Here is a 22,302-nt window from a genome sequence, read left to right as displayed (position 1 = left end):
ACAACTAATAGAGCTTTTTTTTTTTAACTGTTCCATCTGCATTATTTTTCACTCTAACAGAGTCCAGTGACATCGTATTACCTTTTTATTTTGTGGTCATTTTACTAATTTCTATGCACCATTTTTAACAAGCGCTTCGTACTCACTTTACATAGCCTTATGTCATTCTTTAGCATAACTTCCATTTAATGCTTCTTATAATGTCGGATTTGTATGTTCTTCTTCGGCAATTTATGCTTCTAAATTTTTTATGTTTATATTGCAGTACTCCTTACTTTATTCCTGGATTTTCAGTCTCGAACTTCTATGGAGGATCCGCTTATTGCAATTACATTTGTCCATTTTTGAAAACATAAGATGATGAGAAACGTATCATTCAAATTAGCAATGGAATTAAATTTAATATAACAAAGAATGTACAAATAGTCACTTTTTAAATTAATAAAATATAAAAGTTTATAGTCTTCAGTGCAAAAGGTAATTTATGAATGATCCATAATGTTTCTGAAATTTATTGGACCAATACTATACCCATAATCTTAACACTTGAAGGGTATCCTTGTTGGAAGAGAACTTGCCAATGTAAAATTTGAAATTGGGCAAAAGATCAATTTTATTTACTTAAAGTTCATTTACTTATAAGCAAATTAAACATCTATTTTGGCATAGATGTTTTCAGGAATTTGTACCCCCTTGTGAAGAAGAGGGAGCTGTGCTGAAACCCTTCAAAATTGATAACTATTGAAAATTCATGCCAAAATAAGTTTTTTTTATTTTATTAGTTTGAGCTGAATTCTAAATTGTTGACTAAAATGGAAAATAAGCTGTTCATTGGTTTAATTCTGTACTTAGCTACATTTCTATGTAACTTAGCAATTATTATAACACATTTTAAAATTATTTCGCTACTTCGGTTTAAGAAATTATTCCAGAAAAATACAGAATTTATGCTAGGAAAAACCTGAGCATGTTCTCACAATCAAGAGTATACAATCAACAGTTATCAACTTATTTAATCAATATGCCAAAATGGTTAATTGATCACATAAAAGCCAAGAGCTGCTGAGGTTTATATTGGTAGCATAAAAAAATTTCTCATGGCTACTTTAAAGTTTCTTCTGAAACTAAGCATGTTGCAGTTTATTCTGTCATGTGTGATGAACAGAAACTACTATGCCAATGCACATGATTAGATTTCAGAAGAAATAGACTGCTGTGCAAGCATATTGTATTTGCTGGCCTGAAGTTTCCAACCTGGAGTGTGGAATGTACTCCAGAATGGCTGTTTTCAAGACCCATTTTCAAAGTTGATGAAGATTTAATTTCTGGAAGTATCCCATGCACCAAAATGCAAATATTCATCAAATGAAAATTCCTTCGGGTGGAGCATCTGACTGTATACCCATCATATCTGGATAAGTAACATTGAACAAAAACAGAAATATGATCAATCAGTGCAATGCGATTAATTTAGTTAATTCTTTGGAATTTAAAAGAAGAAAGTTTAAACAATATAGACAACTCTTTGAAGGAGATTTTCGAGTTTGCTTCAAAAACATTTATTCGAGATGAACACACAGGGCTACCTCTTAACAATGAAAAAGAAATTAACCTAAAGAAAAGTAAAAAAATGTTAAGAAGTATGGTTAACTAAGCCTCTATCACCATAGAAATGCCAGGCCGCCCAACCACTATAGTAATTAGCATCTCTGTCTGCCATGCCAAAGGGCTTGGGTTCAAATCCCAGAGAAAGCATGGATGTTTGTAAATGTATAGTGTGCCATGGCGGAACGCTAAATATGCAGCGAGCCGAAAGTCCTTGTGTGGTTTGGTGGAAGGGGAGAGGAGTGGGAGACTCTCGGACCTATCCCCTGTGATTCTCTCCATGAAAATTGGGGGCAGAACTGAGTTAAGTCGTACTGTCACCTGAATGGTGCTCAAGGCTGTTGCCAATGGCAGACTTAATCTAGCAGCCCTTGCCACAAGGAATTTCGTGGGCTTGGGCAGACTACGTCAGACAAGTGAGCATAAGCAACAATAGAAATACCAGCATTGAAATGAAGGTTGATATCCTTAAAGAAACCATTTCAATAGGTGGCCACTGATTTAAATTAGCGCAAAACCTAAAGCAGGGTACCAAGAGACTTTAGCAAAGGTGACACCCCCACCTATGAGCGGATAATAATCTCGGGGATCTGCATGCCATGGATACACTAATGCTCATTTTCAAATAAAATAATAAATTTCTTATTTTTAGGACAGTCTTAAATACTAAATTTTATCATACTTAAAATACTTTAGTGTTTGCTTTTATTTATGGATTCTTCAGAATTTACAGCGAAAAAACTGCACTATAGCTATCCATTATCAAATACCAGATTTCAGATAATTAAAATTGACAATAATTCAAAGTATAGCATATAGCAGGGTTGGCCAAACTTCATGTCAGTAAGAGCCGCACGTTTCAATTGAGAAATGTTTGAGAGCCGCATCTAGATTTTCTAAAAGCCACATGTTCATATTTACATCATCATACAAGTAGTGGAGGAGGTTTTAAATAGAAAGAAATACGTGATAACTTTGTATAAACTAATTAATTACTTCCTTTTGGACAATGAATAGTTTTAGTTACCATATTTCATAAATATATTTTATATGCACGAGCCTCAAATTGCCTGAGAGAGTAAAGTGACCACATTTTCATTGAGACAAAGCAGGACAAATGGAATGAAATGAGAATTGTAATTTAGTTATGAAAGCAAACCAATAATTCAAAAAAGAATATATTTTACTGTATATATTCATATACTTGTCTATAAATATCAAAAAAATATATTTATTATTAACTATTGATAACTATAAAAATATTTGCAAAAAACTATAATTTGAATATTATGCTTTTTAATTAATTTAAATTTTTATTTAAAAAAAATTATGACTTTCTTTCATGGTCATATTTTTTATCCGAATGAATACTTTGCAATAGATTCGGATCATTTATTAAAATATCGTGAAATTTCTCGCATGAATTGATCGAATTATATTTTAACCTTAATACAGATTTTTAAGTTTTAATGTTCAATTGCGTTTTTTCAATTGTCCATATTTTATTGATACTAAAAAAAACACGTCCTATTGTTGCATTTGTTCCTGGAAGGGAGAGCACGTGTTCTACAATTTTCAAAATATTTTCATAAGGACTATTATTCTGTTTAAAATGGAGTTATAACTCCGTCCATTTTTTTGTCTGTTTCCACATTTGCAGACAACCAACATTTAATTTTTTCTTCAGTAACATATCTTTTTACCAATGACACTTTATCAAAAAGATAATTTTTGCAAATATTATTTTTCGGAAAATGGTTACTAATATATTACAAAGATTTTCCCACATATTCCCATAAAATCTCTTTTTTTTAATGTCACCCAATTCTTTTATATTTCATTTCTGCGTTTTTGCATAAATCCTTCAAACTTTCAACACATGCAGTATATATATAAAATTATGAATAAATTTTTGCAGTAGTATTTTCAAGATCCACTGGAAGTAAGTCAGATGCTGTTTGAATAGTATTGTGTAGAATGTGTGCTGCACAACCTACTCCAATAATTTTTTGGTTCAAATGTTCGTTAAGTTTCGTAAAAACATTATTGATGCTTCTTCTAGCTTTTCCACCAAAATTTTCGTTAGTGTAATCCTCACAATAGGCAATAAATTTATTGTTCAATTTTTTTAAAAAATAGTACTTATTGAATCAAGAATTATTTGTGAGGTTTCACCCAGCAATGAAATAAAGTCTAATATTCTAATTTTGATTCCTCTTTCTGAATCAAAAAGTCTAACAGTTGTGGGAAATAATTTAAAATATTTGTGGTTGGAAGTATCATAATATATGGATATAAATGTGCATTTAATCTTAATTCTTTCTGCAAATGTGAAAACGAATATAGTGAAAAAAACATTACAAATAATTGCTTCGGTTTTTGTCCTTGCATATGCAAATTTTTTGTAGTACAATGTTTTGATCATTTGTGATTGTACAATCAATTGATCTGAAACTTTGTGGTTTATGGTGTGGAAAGCAAACAGCCCTTCAGCTAATGCTAGCTGTTCCTCCGTTAACAATACATATTCCTTGACAAAAACATTAATGATCGAACACCACCGAGTAAATCTAACTTGTTACATTGCCTAATTTAGTTTACTCAGCATGCATTTTATGTGTTTTTTTTATTTATGTATTTTTATTTCTTTATATTTACTATAATAGTTAATAAATAGTTGGTAATATATTTTTACAGTGCATTTAAAGTAAGATATGCAGATGTTTTCAAAAAAGCGAGACATTTTTAAAAATCGGCGGGACAGTCCTCCAAAAAGCGGGACTGTCCCGCCAAAATCGGGACATGTGGTCATTTTATGCGAGAGCCATATCAGGCTCATGAGCCACACTTTGGCCACCCCTGGCATATAGCTTCATAAAATTCAATAATCATAGTACATATTATTATTTAGTAATATTTATTTCCTGAACGACGTCAGAAACACTTATTTGAGAGTCAGCTAAATTATTTCTGTTCAATAACGTTGCAGCTACATTGATTGTCATGATCAAGACATATGACCAATTTAATGCACTCAGAATTGAATCTGGTACAGACTTTAATTGCATATTTGTTACCAGATGCATCTAAAGCAAACCAGTATGAAAGATAGTTTTACAGGTTAATTTGTTTTCAAAACAGCAACTCTATAAAAGGGATCGTCCACTTGTACTGGCATTGCCTACTCTCATATTTAGTTATTTGGTTGTAATAGGCAGTTAAGGTAAAAACACTTGTAACACTGCTGTAATTTTTATGTGGATAGCCCAGTTACATGACTGCAACATTTTTCCACTACTTTTTTTATACTGTAAACTTGGTTTAGAAAATTATTTACAAAGATTTTGGGGTATTGTATAGAAATATCATATGGAGCAACTACAGTCAAATGTATTGTTTTAAAAGGGAGTATATCGTCGTACTGAATCTTTTCCTGCACTTATTATTTGATTTAATATTTTCAGTGTGGTGGAATGACCATCATGGAATCATAGCATCCTGTAGTTCTTTCTATATAATTCCATTCAGATATTCACACTTTTATTTTAAGTTAATGCAGAAGACATTACATATTGACATCTATTTCTGATATATCCATTTTAAGGAATAATCATGGAGTCTATACTGCTACATGGAAAATGCTAAAAAATACTTCATGGGAAGTTTCACATTTTTCGTGCAACAAAGGAGCTGAGGTTTATTGCATTTTCAACAATATGTTAAAATTCATACAAGCATTTATTTCTTTTATTATAAATGTAAATCAATGACCAATTCCTAAAGTATTGAAAGATAAAAGGCAAGGAAAAAATTCTCAGTTCGTAGTGCCAAAGTATTTTATTAATAATGCTTAAATTTAATTAAAAGAAAAAGATTACTTATGTTGTTATGTAGAATTGATGATAAAATGCTACATAGAAACAAGTATCGATTAATTTTGTTACATAGAATTAAAGAATAAACAGTCAGGCGGAAATTTATAAATGCATAAAACACAACAAAAGCTAGGACTGTATTTATTCATCCATTGCATTGAAAAAATTGTGGCTTTTCTATCCAACTGTCTTCAAATCTGTAAATTTATAAAAACCTCTACAATTGTAATTTTTTCCTAAGAAGTATTTCCATCTTCAGAAAAATAAATAATAAAAAAAGACAGGGTCCGTAGAGGTCCTTACAAGTGCTTTTAAGTCCTTATATTTGAAAATAAAATATAAAAGCCCTTATAAGTGCTTACTTTTTCTCTAAAGTGCTTATTTTTTTGCTTTTAGTGCCCTTTTTTTTTTTAATAAACGCACATTTTCCCACGTACCAAAGCCGAAACTAAATAAACAACTTTTCTTCCTTATATGGAATGTGAGATGGTGAATCATACTCCCAAAAATAGCTTTTTGCCCCTTTCTCTGCATTAACATATCCTTTGGTGCACAAGAGTACAGACAGGTGCATGTCGTTCTATTGGTCAAAGAATTGCGAAAGAGGTAGAAAATTCCAATGCATTCTGTATTCTTTTGCTCCCACCCAATATTACACACATTTGAATTTCTATCAAGATTTTAATAATTTACATTCTGGTTCCTCATAGTCAGTTCATATCCGCGTTTATTATGATCGGTATGCTTATATTATGAGCATATGTATGGATATTTATAATAATATATTTGCAGTAACTGCTGAAGTAAAGATAAACTTCAAAAATGGGTAAGTGTGTTTTAACACAGATTTGTTTTCTAAGGAATAATATTTGCAATGGCATAAAGTGAAAGTAATCGAATAGTCAAAATAACTTTTTTTTTGGCCAGTGCATTATGTAGTACAGAAGTTGGTGGTTCTCCCCTTCTCCGCAAAATCTCGAATATTGAAACTGTACGAAGCAGAGGGGCCTTTTCTTTTATTTAGTTATTTATTCTCCTTATACCGGTAGCTGTTGATTCCGATTGCATATTATCACCATGCAGAAGAATTAAAGTGCATGTATTGTGCAGTAACGTGTGCAATATTCCACAGAGATAAGAGTTTTACTGTGCTTGCTAAGCACATTATTTTTCAGTTCCATCGGGCTATTTTTTATATGATGCACATATCGAAATGTCTAAAGCAATTTTTAGCTGAAAAAATCTAAAGAAAAGCTACAATCTACTCCCTTGCCCTTTTGCCAGTTATGCTCGAATATCCAGAATTTTCAGATATTCGGCAATTTCTGAATATGCTGGTTAGTTAAGCTTTTACTGTTAAAGGATGACTGCATGAAGCAATTTCCCGTCTTCTAATTTCAGAAAAGTTCCCCTTTTTCTTATTTTTACTTAAATTACTTTGCTTGCAATACCTGTTAAGGAAAAACTGTTATACAATAAAAATCTAGAAAATGTTCAGAATTTTGATTCAAGTTAAATTATTTTAATATTAATATGAGTGAAAAATAAATTGTATTTATTTTTAGGTGCCAAGCAAATATAATAAATATGGCTTATTATTATTTATTTTCTCTATTTTGAACTGAAATTTCATCAATAAATCTTGTAATATAATTTAGTTCTACATAGTTTTTTTCCCTCTTATTGTAAAGTAGTTCTGTAAATTGAACTGTTATTTAAAATTAAAAAAAAAAAAAAAGAATGTAATTGTTTTCCATGGTTGAGTAATGCTCATTCTCTCTTAATAAATACTGAATTTCTCATATTTTAAATTAAAAGTCTAATTTTTCTGTTAAGGTTATGCAGTTGTGTATAATGTAATTAGACAGGTGTTTATTTTTTCTTAAAATGTACTTGAAAAGTGCTTATAGATGCTTGTTTTTTTTTAACTAAAATGTGGCTATGAACCCTGAAAGAATTGAATACAAAATTTAAGCATTTTGTGCAGAAAACGAAAAGAAAATTATTATTTCATTATAATTTTAATCATAAAAACAGATCTGCTTAATATTTTTTGTAATAATAACAAAAGAATTAATAATATTATTTATTTATTTTGAGTATTAAATTTTGCTATCCAGTGATATTAAAAATTGTTTTAAATTTTGATTTTGACTTACAAATGCTGCAGAAGAGTTGTATGAGATATAAAATTTCTGTGAAACATACTTGGAAAACCTTCAGACTACTCGAAAACTTCAAATTATGTGAAAAAAGAAATGTAGATGTAAACAGCAGTGATTAAAAAGTTTTAATGACCAAAATATTTTCATTCCATCAGATTATTTGTTTATTTTGAAGAAGACGCTGTAAAGACATTAAGATTTTTTTGGAAGCTGAGAGATGTGAAGAATGAGCAATGAACCACGGGCATCTTAAATATGCACCGAGTGTGCTGACCATTTCACCACGAAGGCATGCTAAGAAGGCTGGAAAAATACCTTATAACATAATCAGATAATAAGATCACAAGCGGTATTGCAAATTTCACAGTACATTGCAAATTTCTTTGCTACTGAGGAAGAGGGACCTGTACTTGAGATCTTGGCTAAATCTATGCCAAACTCAAGGTTGTTGCATTACTAATTTTATGTTTCACTTTGCGTGTTTCTCTTTTGTTTTCACTTACTGTACAACTCTCCTAAGTTGTGTAGCTATCAAAAGGAAATATTATGTTAATATGATTGATGAAATATGAAGCTTAGTATATCTAACTGAAATTTTGTGTAATTCTTATTGTTATATGTCATAGCTATTGCACTAAATACACAGCTATATTCAAAGAATGAAACCATACTTCATTAAATAAAAATTGTATATTGTATTATTTTTGCAATTTATTAGGATAACTATTGATTAAAATTTAAACATTTTTTAAAAATGATATAAAGTTTTAATATCAATGCATTATCATCCTCAGTTGTAAAAAACAGTACAAAGTCTGAAATCCGGACTCGTAGGGACCTCGGCAATTCCGGATTTCGGATTTTTCCGGATATTAGATCATCAGTTTAAATCTAGTAAGATGGCATGTAGAAATTATAAAATTAAAAATATGAAATTGTGATTTATGAAATAATGAAATATTTATGATCTAAAAGGGTATCAAAATTTATTTGAAGTTCAGATTTTGAGCGTAAGGTGCATTTGCCCCTCACTCGCTATTTTAACTTCGCTAATTTTTCTTGTTCTTTATGCTTGATCAAATAGCCTGGCTCAGTAAAAGTAGGCGGCCGGTGCAACTCTGATTAAAAATCTAGTTATAACCACGTGCAGTGCTGATAAGGACCATGTGTTTCTGTGACTCCTTCTCCTTTATTTTCTTCTTTCTAGTTATTTCTTTCTCCTGATGAGGAGGGACCTTTAGCTGCCCTCGAAATCAATTGAGTGTTTCATTATACCTACCCTAAATACAAGGTTGTTTTTACGATTTTTATTGTCACATTAGCGTGTTTCTCTTCTAGTCTACCGAAAACCATCTTTCACCAGATGCATTCCATACAGGCAAAGTTAAAAATATACATAATATGATTTCCATATTTGGAAATGTTGGTACAATTTTTGTAGTCTTTATAAATTATAGCATGTCAGATGGCAACATTAAATTTTGGCTTTTACAAAGTAATGAAAATTGTAACAGTTTCTCATCCAATTCTTTTGTATCAATGTCTTCAGTGTTCTTAGTAGTGTGATATCTTCAGATTCAACTGATACATTGTCACTTAGTTTGTATGAAATATTTTTAAAATTGCATTAATGTCTTTGTAACTTTTGGTATGCAGTTTTTAAATTATTTATTATATGTGACAAAATATCTTTTGTCACATATTGCGTAAAAGTAATTTCATTTAGTGGCTTCTTAACCCTTATTATATGAACTTTTGTCATCCTCATTATGCTGAAATTTGTCAAAAATTTCTTTCCGTTTTCGTGACCTTTTATTAGTATAGGAATATTTATTTAGTGCCTCCACTTCTATTACCAGAAATAAATTTCTTAAACTATTATTGTAATTAAATAAATTGAGAAAAATATTTAACGCAAACAAGATTGGCATAGTAAGCTTTTGTAAGGATATACTGCTTGCATTTATTCTGGAAAGAATTTTATCTCGTATAATTGCTAATAAAATGAATTTTGAATTATTTATTTTGTTTGCTATTTTTCAGGATTCCAGTTTTATAGAACATTTCTGAGATTCATCTAGAGATGTATCTAATAGAGCATTTTTTATTTCATTGAACCCAGAGCGAATTGCTTTAACTGCATCAACTCTACAAGACCAGCTGGTACTACATATATATATATATATATATTTACTGTAAAATTTATTATTTGTTGCAATTTTTTTTTCTAAAGTGTTCCAGTTATGAGTAGACACTGAAAAAAATGTATAAATGTTTTCCAATAAATTAAAATATGTTATTGCTTGCAAACATGATTCACTAACACTACTTACTATCAGATTTAACGAATGTGAAGGCACAAGGAACGTTATGGTCTGTTTGACTACGTTTTTTAAAGCAGTTTTGGAGCCCATAGTATTTTCCAGACATATTTGGCCACATTGTTGTAGCTTTTGTCTTCTACATTTGCAAATATCCAGGCATAATATTTTAAGGTTCTATAAAACTTCATTTTCTAATGATTCTCCTGTGTGCAAATAAATTGGTAAAGACCCAAAAAATCTCTCTATTGGCATACCATCTTCTGATACATAACTCAGTATAAAAGTTAACAGGTCTGTGTGTGTTATAGCAGGTGTAGAGTGAATTATAATTAAAAAATATTTGGCGGCTTTAACTTCTGACACGTATGTTTCTAACTTTATTTTTATTTATTTATTTATTTATTTATTTTGTTCAATATTTTAATAAATTCATCGCAAATAATTGACGAAAGATAACTCACATTGCCTCTTCCAGCTGACACTAATTTTGTTATATGTGAAGCTAAAAACTCATCAAGTTCTGCCAAATATTCTAGAGCTCCTATGTAATTTCCATTATTTGAAGCAAAAAAGAGTACATTACTGCCACGAAATGCACGAGGAATTTTAACCAAAAACTTATTGTTGTTACTATCCGTAGCAGTACTTTTCTCCAATATTTTTTTTCTTCTAAATACTGTTGTTCAATGATAGCATCTCTCAATTAAATTTCTTGCTATTAGTATGTTAATAGAATGTCTATGGTGAGTAAAATTTTTGTGTTCTTGCACTCTTACATTTACATTTTTCCTCTCCGAGTATCCTTCTGTAAAAGTTGTTCGTTTGATCAAAAATATCTTGCAAATATAGCAGTAAATTGCTTTACTTTTCACTTACACTAACCATTGTTGTTCAACGTTTTCACCATTTGCTTTATTGCGAATAAAAATATTTATCTTTAATGACAGAGTTACGGATTTCCTACCTTCTGTTACTACATTAAAAATGTATGTATAAATGAACTATTTAATGGTAGTTTATCTGTAAGCAAATAATGTTGCATATCTGTTGTTAAATTTAAAGGACAAATGAATTGCACAAAGAAATGTCCAAATTTTCCAAAACTAAAGTATCATTACTAATGGTGTTAGGTATATTTTATATTTTGAATTTCTTCTTCATCACTTGCATTTTTAGTTTTTCTCCACAATATCTGGTATGCCTTCTATATTTTTCATTTCTATTACTTCAATTTTGATTTCTTTGCTCTCTGTCATTTCTGTGTCTACTTCCTGTTTTCCAGAATATTCACCAACTTCTTTTTCTACAATCTTTGCTTCAGACTGAACTTCCACATCAATATTATCTGTTTTTGTATTAACAGCATATTTAAACAGAGCTTTTTTTTTTTTTTTTTTTGTTTGTTTTTTGTTTCTTCTTGCATTTTCTTCTTTCTTTTCTTTTCTTTTCTTTTTTTTTTTTTTTTTTTTGTGTGTGTGTGTGTGTGACACCGGAAGTGTGACAATATTTTTTTTATTTATACAATTTATTATATAAAAAGCTGCTTCAACACTTCAACTAACTAATCACTTCCAGAAATTTAATATTTAGAGCCAAAAATTGTCTCTCTACTCTTACTATGTTTGATGTTTTTACTAGACTTCTGCACACCATGTAATACACACCCAATATCGCGTGTTACTCCCCACCCACAGCTAGTCAGCGAAATGTTGTTCATGTAGTGGACCATTTATATCAGTACATCTTAATAAAAAAAGGAAACCTGTGGATTTAGATTAAATTAAAATTGAGCATATGGATCAACTTTTATTTATCTAGTGAAATAAAAAGAAACTTTTATTTTATTTTTAAATTTTTTTCCAAAGTTGATGCTTTGACTGAGCCCCCAAGGAACCGTGCCCTAGACATTTATCTTACTTGTCTGTGTTGTGGTCTGATCCTGCATATGAAATCTCTGAATAAATGCAAACCGGACTTGAATAATCTGACATTCTTTAACTTTGGACTCAAATAAGCAGACTTGTATCATTTCTGAATCAAAATACATTGTATTATAAGAAGAGAAAACGTAAAGATTAGATTCAGTATTTTCTTTTACTTTATTATGTATGTTTTTATGGCTGCTGATGAAAGCTATCATTTAAAAAAATGTCATTTTGTTAACTTAATAGTGAAAATACTAGGCACAGTAGGAAACCAGAAAGGTTTTATTTAATTTGCACTTTTAAAATTCAAGTCTTTTTTTTTTTTTTTTTTTTCATTAATATTAGTATTCTTTTTGCACTGAATGCATTTTTTGTTGTCGCAATAAATTCTCAGGAGATTGTAGAATCTGCTAGTTAATCAAAAAGAAAACTTGCATTTCTTCAGAAATATGGCATTTGGCCCAACAAAAAGGATTGCAAAATTTTGCATCCTGTGAGGTTCTGAAATGACTGAATGGTTCTGAAAATTTTATGGAAATGCAATGTGAAAAATAGCAAACAAAGTCTTAAAATGTGATTCAGAAAATAATTTGAGGATAGCTGTATCTTGTTTATGGTAGCTGTTTGCTTTATCTATTGTTCAACAAAGGAATATAATCTAGTGAACTTCTTACAGAAGGATTGGGATTTCCAAATGTAACTATTAGTTGGTTTAATTGCCTTAAGAAGTGTGAATGTCTTTTATGAGGAAATAGTGTTAAAATTTTTTTTAAAAAAAAAGGCAGCACCAAATGCATCACTAAAATAAAAGTGAGGATGTCAAAGCAAATGCTTTTCTTTAGAATCAGTCAAGAGTTTGTGACTGTTTGATGAGGGTACAGATAATCAGAAGGTACTAATATTTGTTGTGGGAAGGTGTGAAATTTATGCAGATTTATTATTAAGAACTCATTATAGTGACAGTATGAACTCATAAATACAGTCAAAAGTTGTTAATTCGGACACCCATAATCCGGAATGATCTATAATCCGGACCTCAAAGCTAAAAACTTTCTGCGCATGCGCCGCGTTGGCACATGCACACAGGCGTTTTACGCTTGCGCATAAGACTTTGACTACTGCGCATATGCGTGTGCGCAAGTGCAGAATACGTTTTAGCCTGCGCGTTTAATGTATAACGGACGGTGTAAGCTAAAATTATCTAATTATCTATTTCACTTAATGTTAATGATTGCGTTGTTCCTTAATCTTTGAATTGGATCCCACTTATTATATTTTGCAGACTGTAAGAGCAATTTTATAAAAGTAAACTTGAACTTTCGATTATGTCAAATAGAATTTCCGATGCTGGAACTTCCAAAGGATCTACAAAACGAAAGTATGTTTCGATGTCCAACAAACAAAAAGTGGAATTGCTGCAAAAAAATGGATAAAGACATGAAGAATGTGACAGAGAGGTTAGTGAAAACGAAAAAATTTCGATTGACAAGTTAGTCGGTATTCTCGTCACAGCAATTAACGGGACTTGAACAGCGGAACTTTGTAACTGAACAAGAAATTATGTCTGTTTATAGAATTAAAGAGAAAGTATTATCACATAAAATGAAGCAACTTAAACAACTTACATTGAAAGAAATGTTTAATAAAGTAAACAAATAAATATTAAGCTTTTTTTTTGTGTGTGTGTAAATTTTGATACCCTTTAGATCATAATTGTTCTTTATTTCATGAATTACGGTTTCATATTTTTAATTTTAGAATTTCTGCATGCCATCTTACGAGATTTAAACTGATGATCTATAATCCGGAATCGCTGAAGTCCCGACGAGTCCGGATTAACGACTTTTGACTGTAAGTGTTTAAGATAAAGCTTAAAACACGTATAAGATGGTAGGTATGCATATCATCGGTCATCAATAAAATTTTGTGTTGCTTGTCGGCAAAGTGTAAGATATATTTCAGATTTAATCAGAAAACTTGGTGATATAAAAGTGTATTGCTGTATTCATTCAGATCATCTATCAATCTATCTATATATCTCTATATACATCTAGAAGAGTGTCCATGTGTTTGTTAGTGTGCATGCAGTTCCAACATAACAACAGTTTTTTTTCTAATCTTGAGAAAATTTTGCATATTTATCCTTCAAAACAAGAAGGAAGTCACTTTCTACATAGTGTGCGTGCAATTGCAACATAGCAGGTGTTTTTTTTTTTTTTTTTAATCTTGAAGAAATTTTGCATATTTATGCTTCAAAACAAGAGGGAAGTCACTTTCTACATAAGATTTTTTGAAAATCACCCAATGGGATGAGCACTTGGAGCATTTATATCAGGTGCACTTCCATCACCCATCTTAGATTCACATTGCCATTTCTGCGTTTCTGGTATCAATGGAAGTCATACATATTAAGCATGGATTTACCATTGGTTTTTTACAAAAAATAAATTAATATTTCTATAGTTCCAATTTTGAAATCACATCAGCCATCTTAGGTTCTTGCCAGTGTTGCTGGGTTCTTGCTGTCAGTTTTTACTAAAACTATCAGATGCTGCCATGTTCATTTCCTCTTTAGAACAGTGCGGAAGCTTTAAAGCAGAATTTAAGTTAAATTATCTTTGAGTTTTTTTTTTTTTTTTTTTTTTTTTTTTTTTGTGTGTGTGTGTGTGTGTGTGTGTGTGTGTGTGTGTGTGTGAATATTTCAAAAACGGGAAAGAATTCCGGTAAAGTGGATCGTGATTTTCTGAAAAGTCATAACCAATAACACTGTTCGATAGTTTTATTCCAGCTTGGTAAAGTTTTGCGTGATTCACATTAAACTGAAACAAGAAGAGCTCCATGATAATAAATTCAAGGGTATACTTAATACATACTGGTTAATAAGAATATGAGCTACAACCCAAATGCAAACTGATAGAGTAGTGTGGAAATTATTTTGATTAATTGATAGATGTGCCTTCTGAATTTCCATAGACTCTCTGCCGGCAGCTCGGTAAATTAATGTTTGATGCTTCGCACACTAGTTGATTAGTAACATTTCGGTTCCTATTTAAAAGATTTCGATTTTCAATCGCATATAGATTTGTTAATAACCGAACCACCGAACGCTGTAATTAATGATCTATAAATATTGTATGTTTTAAAAGTGATTGATGTCGATTTATATCAATCTTAGAATATTTTGAAACAAGTAGTGATAAATATAAAATAAATGAATATTGGCATAAGTTTACAACAATATTAATCATTATTTTGGAAAATCTGTCAAAAACCACTCTTCCTCATGTAATTATCTCCCCCTTTTTTATACTGATTCTATCATATGAAGATCAAAAGAGGAAAATTCTGTGCATTTAGTTCATTTAGTTTTTGAAAGGTCCAATTATGAAAGGAACATAAAAAATGAAAAATTGTTGTAGGTAAACTACAAGTAACTCTTACAATATTATTTCTTTAAAAGAAACCTGCATTCCAATAAAAATGCATAGTAATATTAAGATTATAATATCTAATAAGATATCTTCGTGTCTACTTCTCTGTAACTTGAATCATCCATAAATAATTAAAGAAGGTGAATGCGCAGCTGACTTAGCTCATTTACTCAAATTGTAGAGTTAATGGTAGATAGTGTTTTGCTTTGCCATGTTGAGTTGGTTTTAAGTATTAGCTGCATGAACTTCAGCGGTTGAGGTGGGAAAGTTTCGGTGTGACCTTCACAGGCAGTTTGCAAGAAAAGATGAAAAGAATTGCTGTGTGGATGAATCCATTTAAAATTTAGAGAAGCTTATTCTCTGAATGCATTGAGGAAGAGGGGAATTATGCGAAGAATATTCTTAAAGTTTTTAGAACCGTGTGCTAAAATGCTATGGGAGAATAGTATGGTTTGATTGTTAAAACCTGTGTTACTTTTAAGTTAGGAATTGTAACATTTTTTGGTATTTTATTAATTTGTAAGATTTTTTCCTTGAAAATATTTATATAAATGTAAATGCTAAATATATTTTTAGTGTAAAATTTATTAATTAGTTTTCTACCTCATTTTGAGCCCAATAGCTTAAAAATTTTGCACAAAAAATAACAATAAATAATAATGAATAAATAAATGCTTAAATTTCCATTTGCAGATATTGATTCAGCTGTTGAATGTATTTTATTATAGGAAATGATGATTTTATGTATGTATATTTTTTATTATAGGTACAGAAGTTTACCATGTATCATGGATTTGGAAGAAAATTACCGAGATCTAAAGAATGATATTATTAGACTTTTTGGTTCACATACTGATTTAGAAGCAGTAAAACTGTATTTTAAAAAAGGTATAAATTCCAACAGGGCCTTAAGCAGAGTACAAAGTTTACAAGATGTGATAGATCTCCTTGAAGAAAGAGATCTTCTAAATTCCAAAAATGTTAACGTTTTATTACAGTTAGCTGAATTTATGAAAAACTCAGATGCTGAGGAAAGGGTCAGATTGTATAATAAATTAGTGCTAGATGATCCTGACCCGCCATGTATTTGTGGCTTCAGGTATTATTACACGCCAGATATCAATGAAGAGGATCTTGAAAATCACAATGACCTGAATTCCTCAACAGATGCAAATAACAACATAGAAAACAAAAGTAAGTTATTTTATTTCTAACAGTTTTCTAAACATTAAAAAATTAATGTACCTTAGGACAGTAGTCTCAATCTGGCAGCCCTCAAAGCAATTTATGCAGTCCACAAATACAAATATTTATGTATTTGTTGCAAATATGATGTTGCACAAAGATTTTAAGAATTTAATTACCTGAGGTCTGAATTTACATAATTTTCATTAGCATTATAAATGATCAAGAAAAACTATAAATTGAACTAATTAATTTGCAACGTGAAATAAATCCTATTTAAAGATGGAGATCTGATTCATTTTTATTCATATTTGTTAAAAATAATTCAGTTTTAAATTGTTAAAAATAATTCAGTAATAAAGGTTTTTATTCTTTATCCTCAAGTTTTATTCCACTTAGAAAGTTATCATAATTTGTTTATTTATAACTTAAATTATTTAACAGTTAATTAAGTGTATTAGAATTATTTGGAATATATGTCATTCATATTAATATCTAGCTGCTTGAAATACAAATTGTAATCTACAAAAGTGTTGTGCAGGTACCAAACTTTAGATTTCAGATAGAAAATAAGTATTTGTTTACACTGTTATTATTATTGTTTATGAATGCTGTGATAAATATTTAGTAAGTAAAATTTTAATTAAAATATGTTTTAATTTGTTATATAAAAATCTTTCATTTTACTTAAAATAACAAAAAGTTAAAAATTTTGGTCCATCGGCTATTTTTAAATTGTGCACTCACTTACCCTGCATGAAGTTTGAGTTTGGTCCTGCTGCCATACGAAATCCATTTCTTATCGTCTTTAGAAACAACATTTAATTCGCATACTGAAAGCTCTTCATTTTAGATGCTAAATTGAAATTATAAATTAAAAAGTTAGCTGAGATTATTTGCAGTTGTATTTCTATTAATGGGTTGCAAATCAACCTGGCCTTGTTTTTAAAATAAACTACTTTTTCATTATCTGCAATCTCATCAAAAGTCATGGTCTCATTGAGGACAAACTTGTAGATGAATTTAGATAGAAAAGATTCATTTCAACCTTGTATTCAGTACCATCTATTTTGTTACTTTCTTTTTCCATACAAGACATGCACACTTCTTGGTTTTTTGGGCTGTTATTATACCCATAGGCACAATGAACCCTTTTCACTAAGGGGGGGGGAGGAAATCAAAGAATTACACAAGCACACTATCGCACACAACCTCGCACTGCACTCAGACCTCTATACCATACTCCTTAAATTCGAAGAAGTAAACAAAAAAATAAGAGCCACACAGTCCATTTAAACAAAGCACATTAAGTTCTATGTGCATAGAAAGCTAAGCCTGAGATTTTGCTGAAGTTGACAAAACTGCAGTATGTAGTTCACTGCTGTGCTAAAACACTGAAATTCTTATGGGAGTGATTATAATCTGCAGTCACACTGTGAAAAATGTCTGGAGAAGTTGAAAGCTATCAAAAGCGATGTTACACACATACCTGGGTTGCTACTTAAGTACTGTTTTGGTAACATCATGAGTTGCCAAGTGAATACTTTAGGCAACAAGGTGCATTGCTTTATCACTATATATATATATATATATATATATATATATATATATATTGTGTGTGTGTGTCTTTTCAGTAGGGTTGTGGGTAATCAGAAAGTATCCCCCCCAAAAAAAAATTAAGTTTATATACTGCGGAATGATGGAAAAATTACTATCATAAATAATTAAATAATGCAAATAAATTTGTATGGAAATGAGAGAAAAAGAAAAGATGTATGGGATGGCAGTAGTCATTGCTAGAGCAGGGAATCTCAACCCTGGAGGAGAGGAGGAAATGTGGTTACTCTGATTCCACCTACTTCCTATTGTGGCATTGAAAAGTAATCTAAATCTAAATTGATATCTTTTTTGAGTTTAGAGGAGGAAAATATGGAGAGGAGTGATCTTCTAGCAATGGTAAAATGGGTGCATGAAGTAAAGTGGTTGAGTACCCCTGTGCTAGAGTATTTAGGAGTTCCTTTTATTGACTATAGCACTTTATTTAAAAGTACATAATTTGCAATATATTAACATTGTTAAATCATCCATGGGGATAAAAGTTGCTAAGTTGTAAATTAAGTGTGCAGCCATCAATCTTCTGTTTCCCATTAGCTGATATCATTAGATTTGTGGAGAGGGCTGTACTCTACTGCGCAAATGAAAGTCCTCTCTCGTCCTGGTATAGTCCAACTGCGCCAATCAAAATTTCTGCCCCCCCCCTTTGCCTACAGGGTTACAATTTTACTTTTTGAAGCCAATTATAGCCAAGAGGAAAATAAAGAAATAGAATTACATATCACAATCCAAGAACAAGTAAAGAATATATAACGAGCAGGCTAATTACTTGAATAACAGTAACAAATGAGAGAGCTAACAAAGAAAATAAAAGGTATTGGTAAACATACATATTAGCATTACAAACATCTTTCATTAGTTACAATATTAAAGGAAAGAGTATTACAATAATATCATAAATCAAATAATTGTAAAGCATACCAATTATACTTTTTATAAATTACATCAATAATAGTAAAGATGTCTGAACTAGACTGGTAAATTTAATATAGTTCACTGGCGTGCAAAAGATTATTCTGTATCAAAGTGTGCTAGAAATATTTTTTGTTAATTAAAGTAGTCATGTAAATATTTGCAGAAATTAATATTTAAATTTAAAAAAAAGCTTAGCATGAAATCTATTATTAACAACTATTATAATTATAAATCTATTATAACAACATTATGTGTTTGAACACTGACGTATAAATTGTAAATAAATTTAAATTATTATGCTAAGAAGTTTTTTCTAAAATTTATCTAGAAGAAAGGAATTAGATAAACAGTACTGCAAATTAATATAATCAATCATGCCCCTCAATAGATAAAAGCTTATTTTTTTTAACCAAAAATTAAAAATTGGGATGCAAAAATTTGTGTAATATACTACTTGGAAATATCTGAACATATAATTAATTAGAAACATATAATTAAATTAATAACAATCTAATTAACAGCAAAATTAAGCTTAATTTCATTCAATCTAAAACAAGCAATCGATCAGGAGCTCTGCATAACTGAAGTTTTATTGCTATTCTACGTAGATTTGCATATAAAATGAATATTTGCATTTGTGAAACAAGTGAATAATGTACTGATAGTCAGCAGGAATTAAAATAACAGTGGTTAAAAATATGACTACTTGTCAGAAGGTATGCAAAGTTGCCATAGTTAGAGAAATTGAATGATTATAGAAAACTCATAAAGTTAAGCGCTACAGTGTGAAAAGAAAATTCTGAAATAAACATGTTAAGAAAATTAGATGAAGAAATAATCCTTAATTTATTGATATCCAATATCAACTGTATGCTTTTGGAAAATGTTACATATAATTTGCACTGAGGTATCAGTCACTGAAACCGAGTTAATTTCTTTCCTTATTTTTTCTTATTAGAGGGATTTGTAAAAAGGTATGCCAAGGTGAAAATTTTTGCAATATTTTTAAAGAATAAATTTAAAAAGTATTTTTACTTCATGAACTGAAATTTTCATGCTACATTTTTACAAAAGAAGTAAGTACAAAAGAAGAAAGAGCTGGGGGATCACTGAGACTAGAAACTCGGGTCGAACTACCAATGTTTAGTGACTTTTCCGTTTGATCATAAGACCTTTTGAAATTAGGCTGAACAATATTGTTGTGTTTTTCTTTCTTACTTCTGACACCAGTTGTTACATTATTTTCTTCCTAAATGTTCGTACGGGGTTCATGTAGATTTGGAGTGAATAACGATGACACTTTATTTGCCAGTATTGTCAGGACAGCTCCAAAACACGTTTTACAGTCGTCGAAGATCTACTATTAATACGCTGACACGATCAGCGACACAGCCTTCAGGTTATCAGGCTATCATGGTGGAGACAGCTTCCTGCAAAGCAGCCAACTCTGCTTGGTCGTTCTCGGAACTCCGCGTACTCTCGAGACTCTCCACGCTACAACTCGCGATGTACTCGACCACACACGAGCACAGCTCCTGACTCTTCGGTTCAGTCTTTCCCGGAGCTCAACACGCTCTCTCGAGGATGCACTAACAAACTCCTTCAGTGGACTCGACGACCCACTCGGCACTCGCTGCGCGGCTGTCAACTCGATCGACTGCGCAGGGATTGACTCACTAGACGAGGCACACACACTCTCGATGAGAGACACCCTTCCTCTCGATGAAGCACACTCTTCTTGAATGCGGACTAGCAGGGTTTATATAGCTTTCGGCTTGTGTTCGGGAACATTCTGGACTAAACTGGTAAGAATTCGTTCCAGAAGGTTCTCCAACCGTCCGTGGAATTAAAGAAAATAGAAGATACAGCACATGTAAGAACAAAAGTGGGCTCAATTATAGATTTACATGTTTAATGAATGAGTTAAACTTACCTGTATGCCATTATGAAATATTAGGAATGTAGCATAAAAGCATGAGTGAAGAAGGGAATGGCAATCTAAATCATTGTAATCTAAATATATAACAATATCAGTATCAGTATCTGCTATTAATTTCAATGCTGCTGGAAAAATTATAAATGAATTATATTATAAATCAGATGAACTCGTTGCATTATAAATTACAACAGTTAGAAATATTATTAGCGTGATTTAGCGACCATCTTTGTTAACAAATAATTTCAAGTAATTAATTTTACAAATAATTCAGCCTGAAATTAGGTTAGAAAATAAGCTACATGCTGAAAATTAAGCTTTGCCAAGATGTTAGAAACATCTTCTGTTAACTAGAGTTATGATGCAAGAATTTGTAAAAATTATCATTTAAATATGAATTGGCATAAATACAATACAAAATACAGTCAAAAGTCGTTAATCCGGACTCGTCGGGACTTCGGCGATTCCGGATTATCAATTTTTCCGGATTATAGACCATTAGTTTAAATCTCGTAAGATGGCATGCAGAAATTCTAAAATTAAAAATATGAAACCTTAATTTATGAAATAAAGAACAATTATAATCTAAAGGGTATCAAAATTTACAAAAAAAAAAAGCTTAATATTTATTTGTTTACTTTATTAAACATTTCTTTCAATGTAAGTTGTTTTAAGTTGCTTCGTTTTATGTGATAATATTTTCTCTTTAATTCTATAAACAGACACAATTTTCTAGTTCAGTTACAAAGTTCCGCTGTTCAAGTCCCGTTAATTTTTGTACCGAGAATACCGACTAACTTGTCAATCGAGATTTTTTCGTTTTCACTAACCTCTCTGTCACATTCTTCATGTCTTTATCCATTTTTTGCAGCAATTCCACTTTTTGTTTGATGGACATCGAAACATACTTTCGTTTTGCATGATCCTTTGGGAGCTCCAGAATCGGAAATTGTATTTGACATAATCGAAAGTTCAAGTTTACTTTTATAAAATTGTTCTTACAGTCTGCAAAAAATAATAAGCCGGATCCAATTCGAAGATTAAGGAACAACGCAATCATCAACATTAACTGAAATAGATAATTGGATAATTTTAGATTATACCGTCCGTTATACATAAAAGGCGCACGCGAAAACGTATTCTGCGCTTGCGCACACGCATTTGCGCAGTGGTAAAAGGTCTTACGCGCACGCGTAAACGCCTATGCGCATGTGTCAACGCGGCGCATGCGCAGAAAGTTTTTAGCTTTGAGGTCCGGATTATGGGTGTCCGAATTAACGACTTTTGACTGTATATATATTCTACATACATGAAAACTGAGTACAGT

At 30.8% G+C, this 22,302-nt stretch overlaps 1 protein-coding gene across 4 annotated transcripts in view; it reads left to right on the top strand.

Annotated features, from left to right (window-relative positions):
- Window positions 1-22,302, top strand: part of Fadd (fas-associated death domain protein) — a 64,230-nt gene that overhangs the window by 27,114 nt on the left and 14,814 nt on the right. For 2 of the 4 annotated variants that reach the window (XM_035356869.2, XM_085823979.1), the window contains exons 3-4: window positions 9,689-9,808; window positions 16,092-16,519. In XM_035356869.2, the coding sequence (XP_035212760.1) occupies window positions 16,114-16,519 (406 nt within the window). In that variant the 5' untranslated portion in view covers window positions 9,689-9,808; window positions 16,092-16,113. Of the gene's footprint in view, window positions 1-9,688; window positions 9,809-13,652; window positions 13,746-16,091; window positions 16,520-22,302 lie in introns of all 4 variants that reach the window. The other 2 variants (XM_085823980.1, XM_035356871.2) reach the window with 2 other exon arrangements.

The sequence above is a fragment of the Stegodyphus dumicola genome, chromosome 9 (genome assembly GCF_044657685.1).
Source record: "Stegodyphus dumicola isolate Sdum_Otavi_A_Nest chromosome 9, ASM4465768v1".
In the NCBI taxonomy this organism is placed as follows: Eukaryota; Metazoa; Arthropoda; class Arachnida; order Araneae; family Eresidae; genus Stegodyphus; species Stegodyphus dumicola.
Note: the sequence above shows the minus strand (reverse complement) of the source record. Positions and strands in the feature narration are given on the sequence as shown.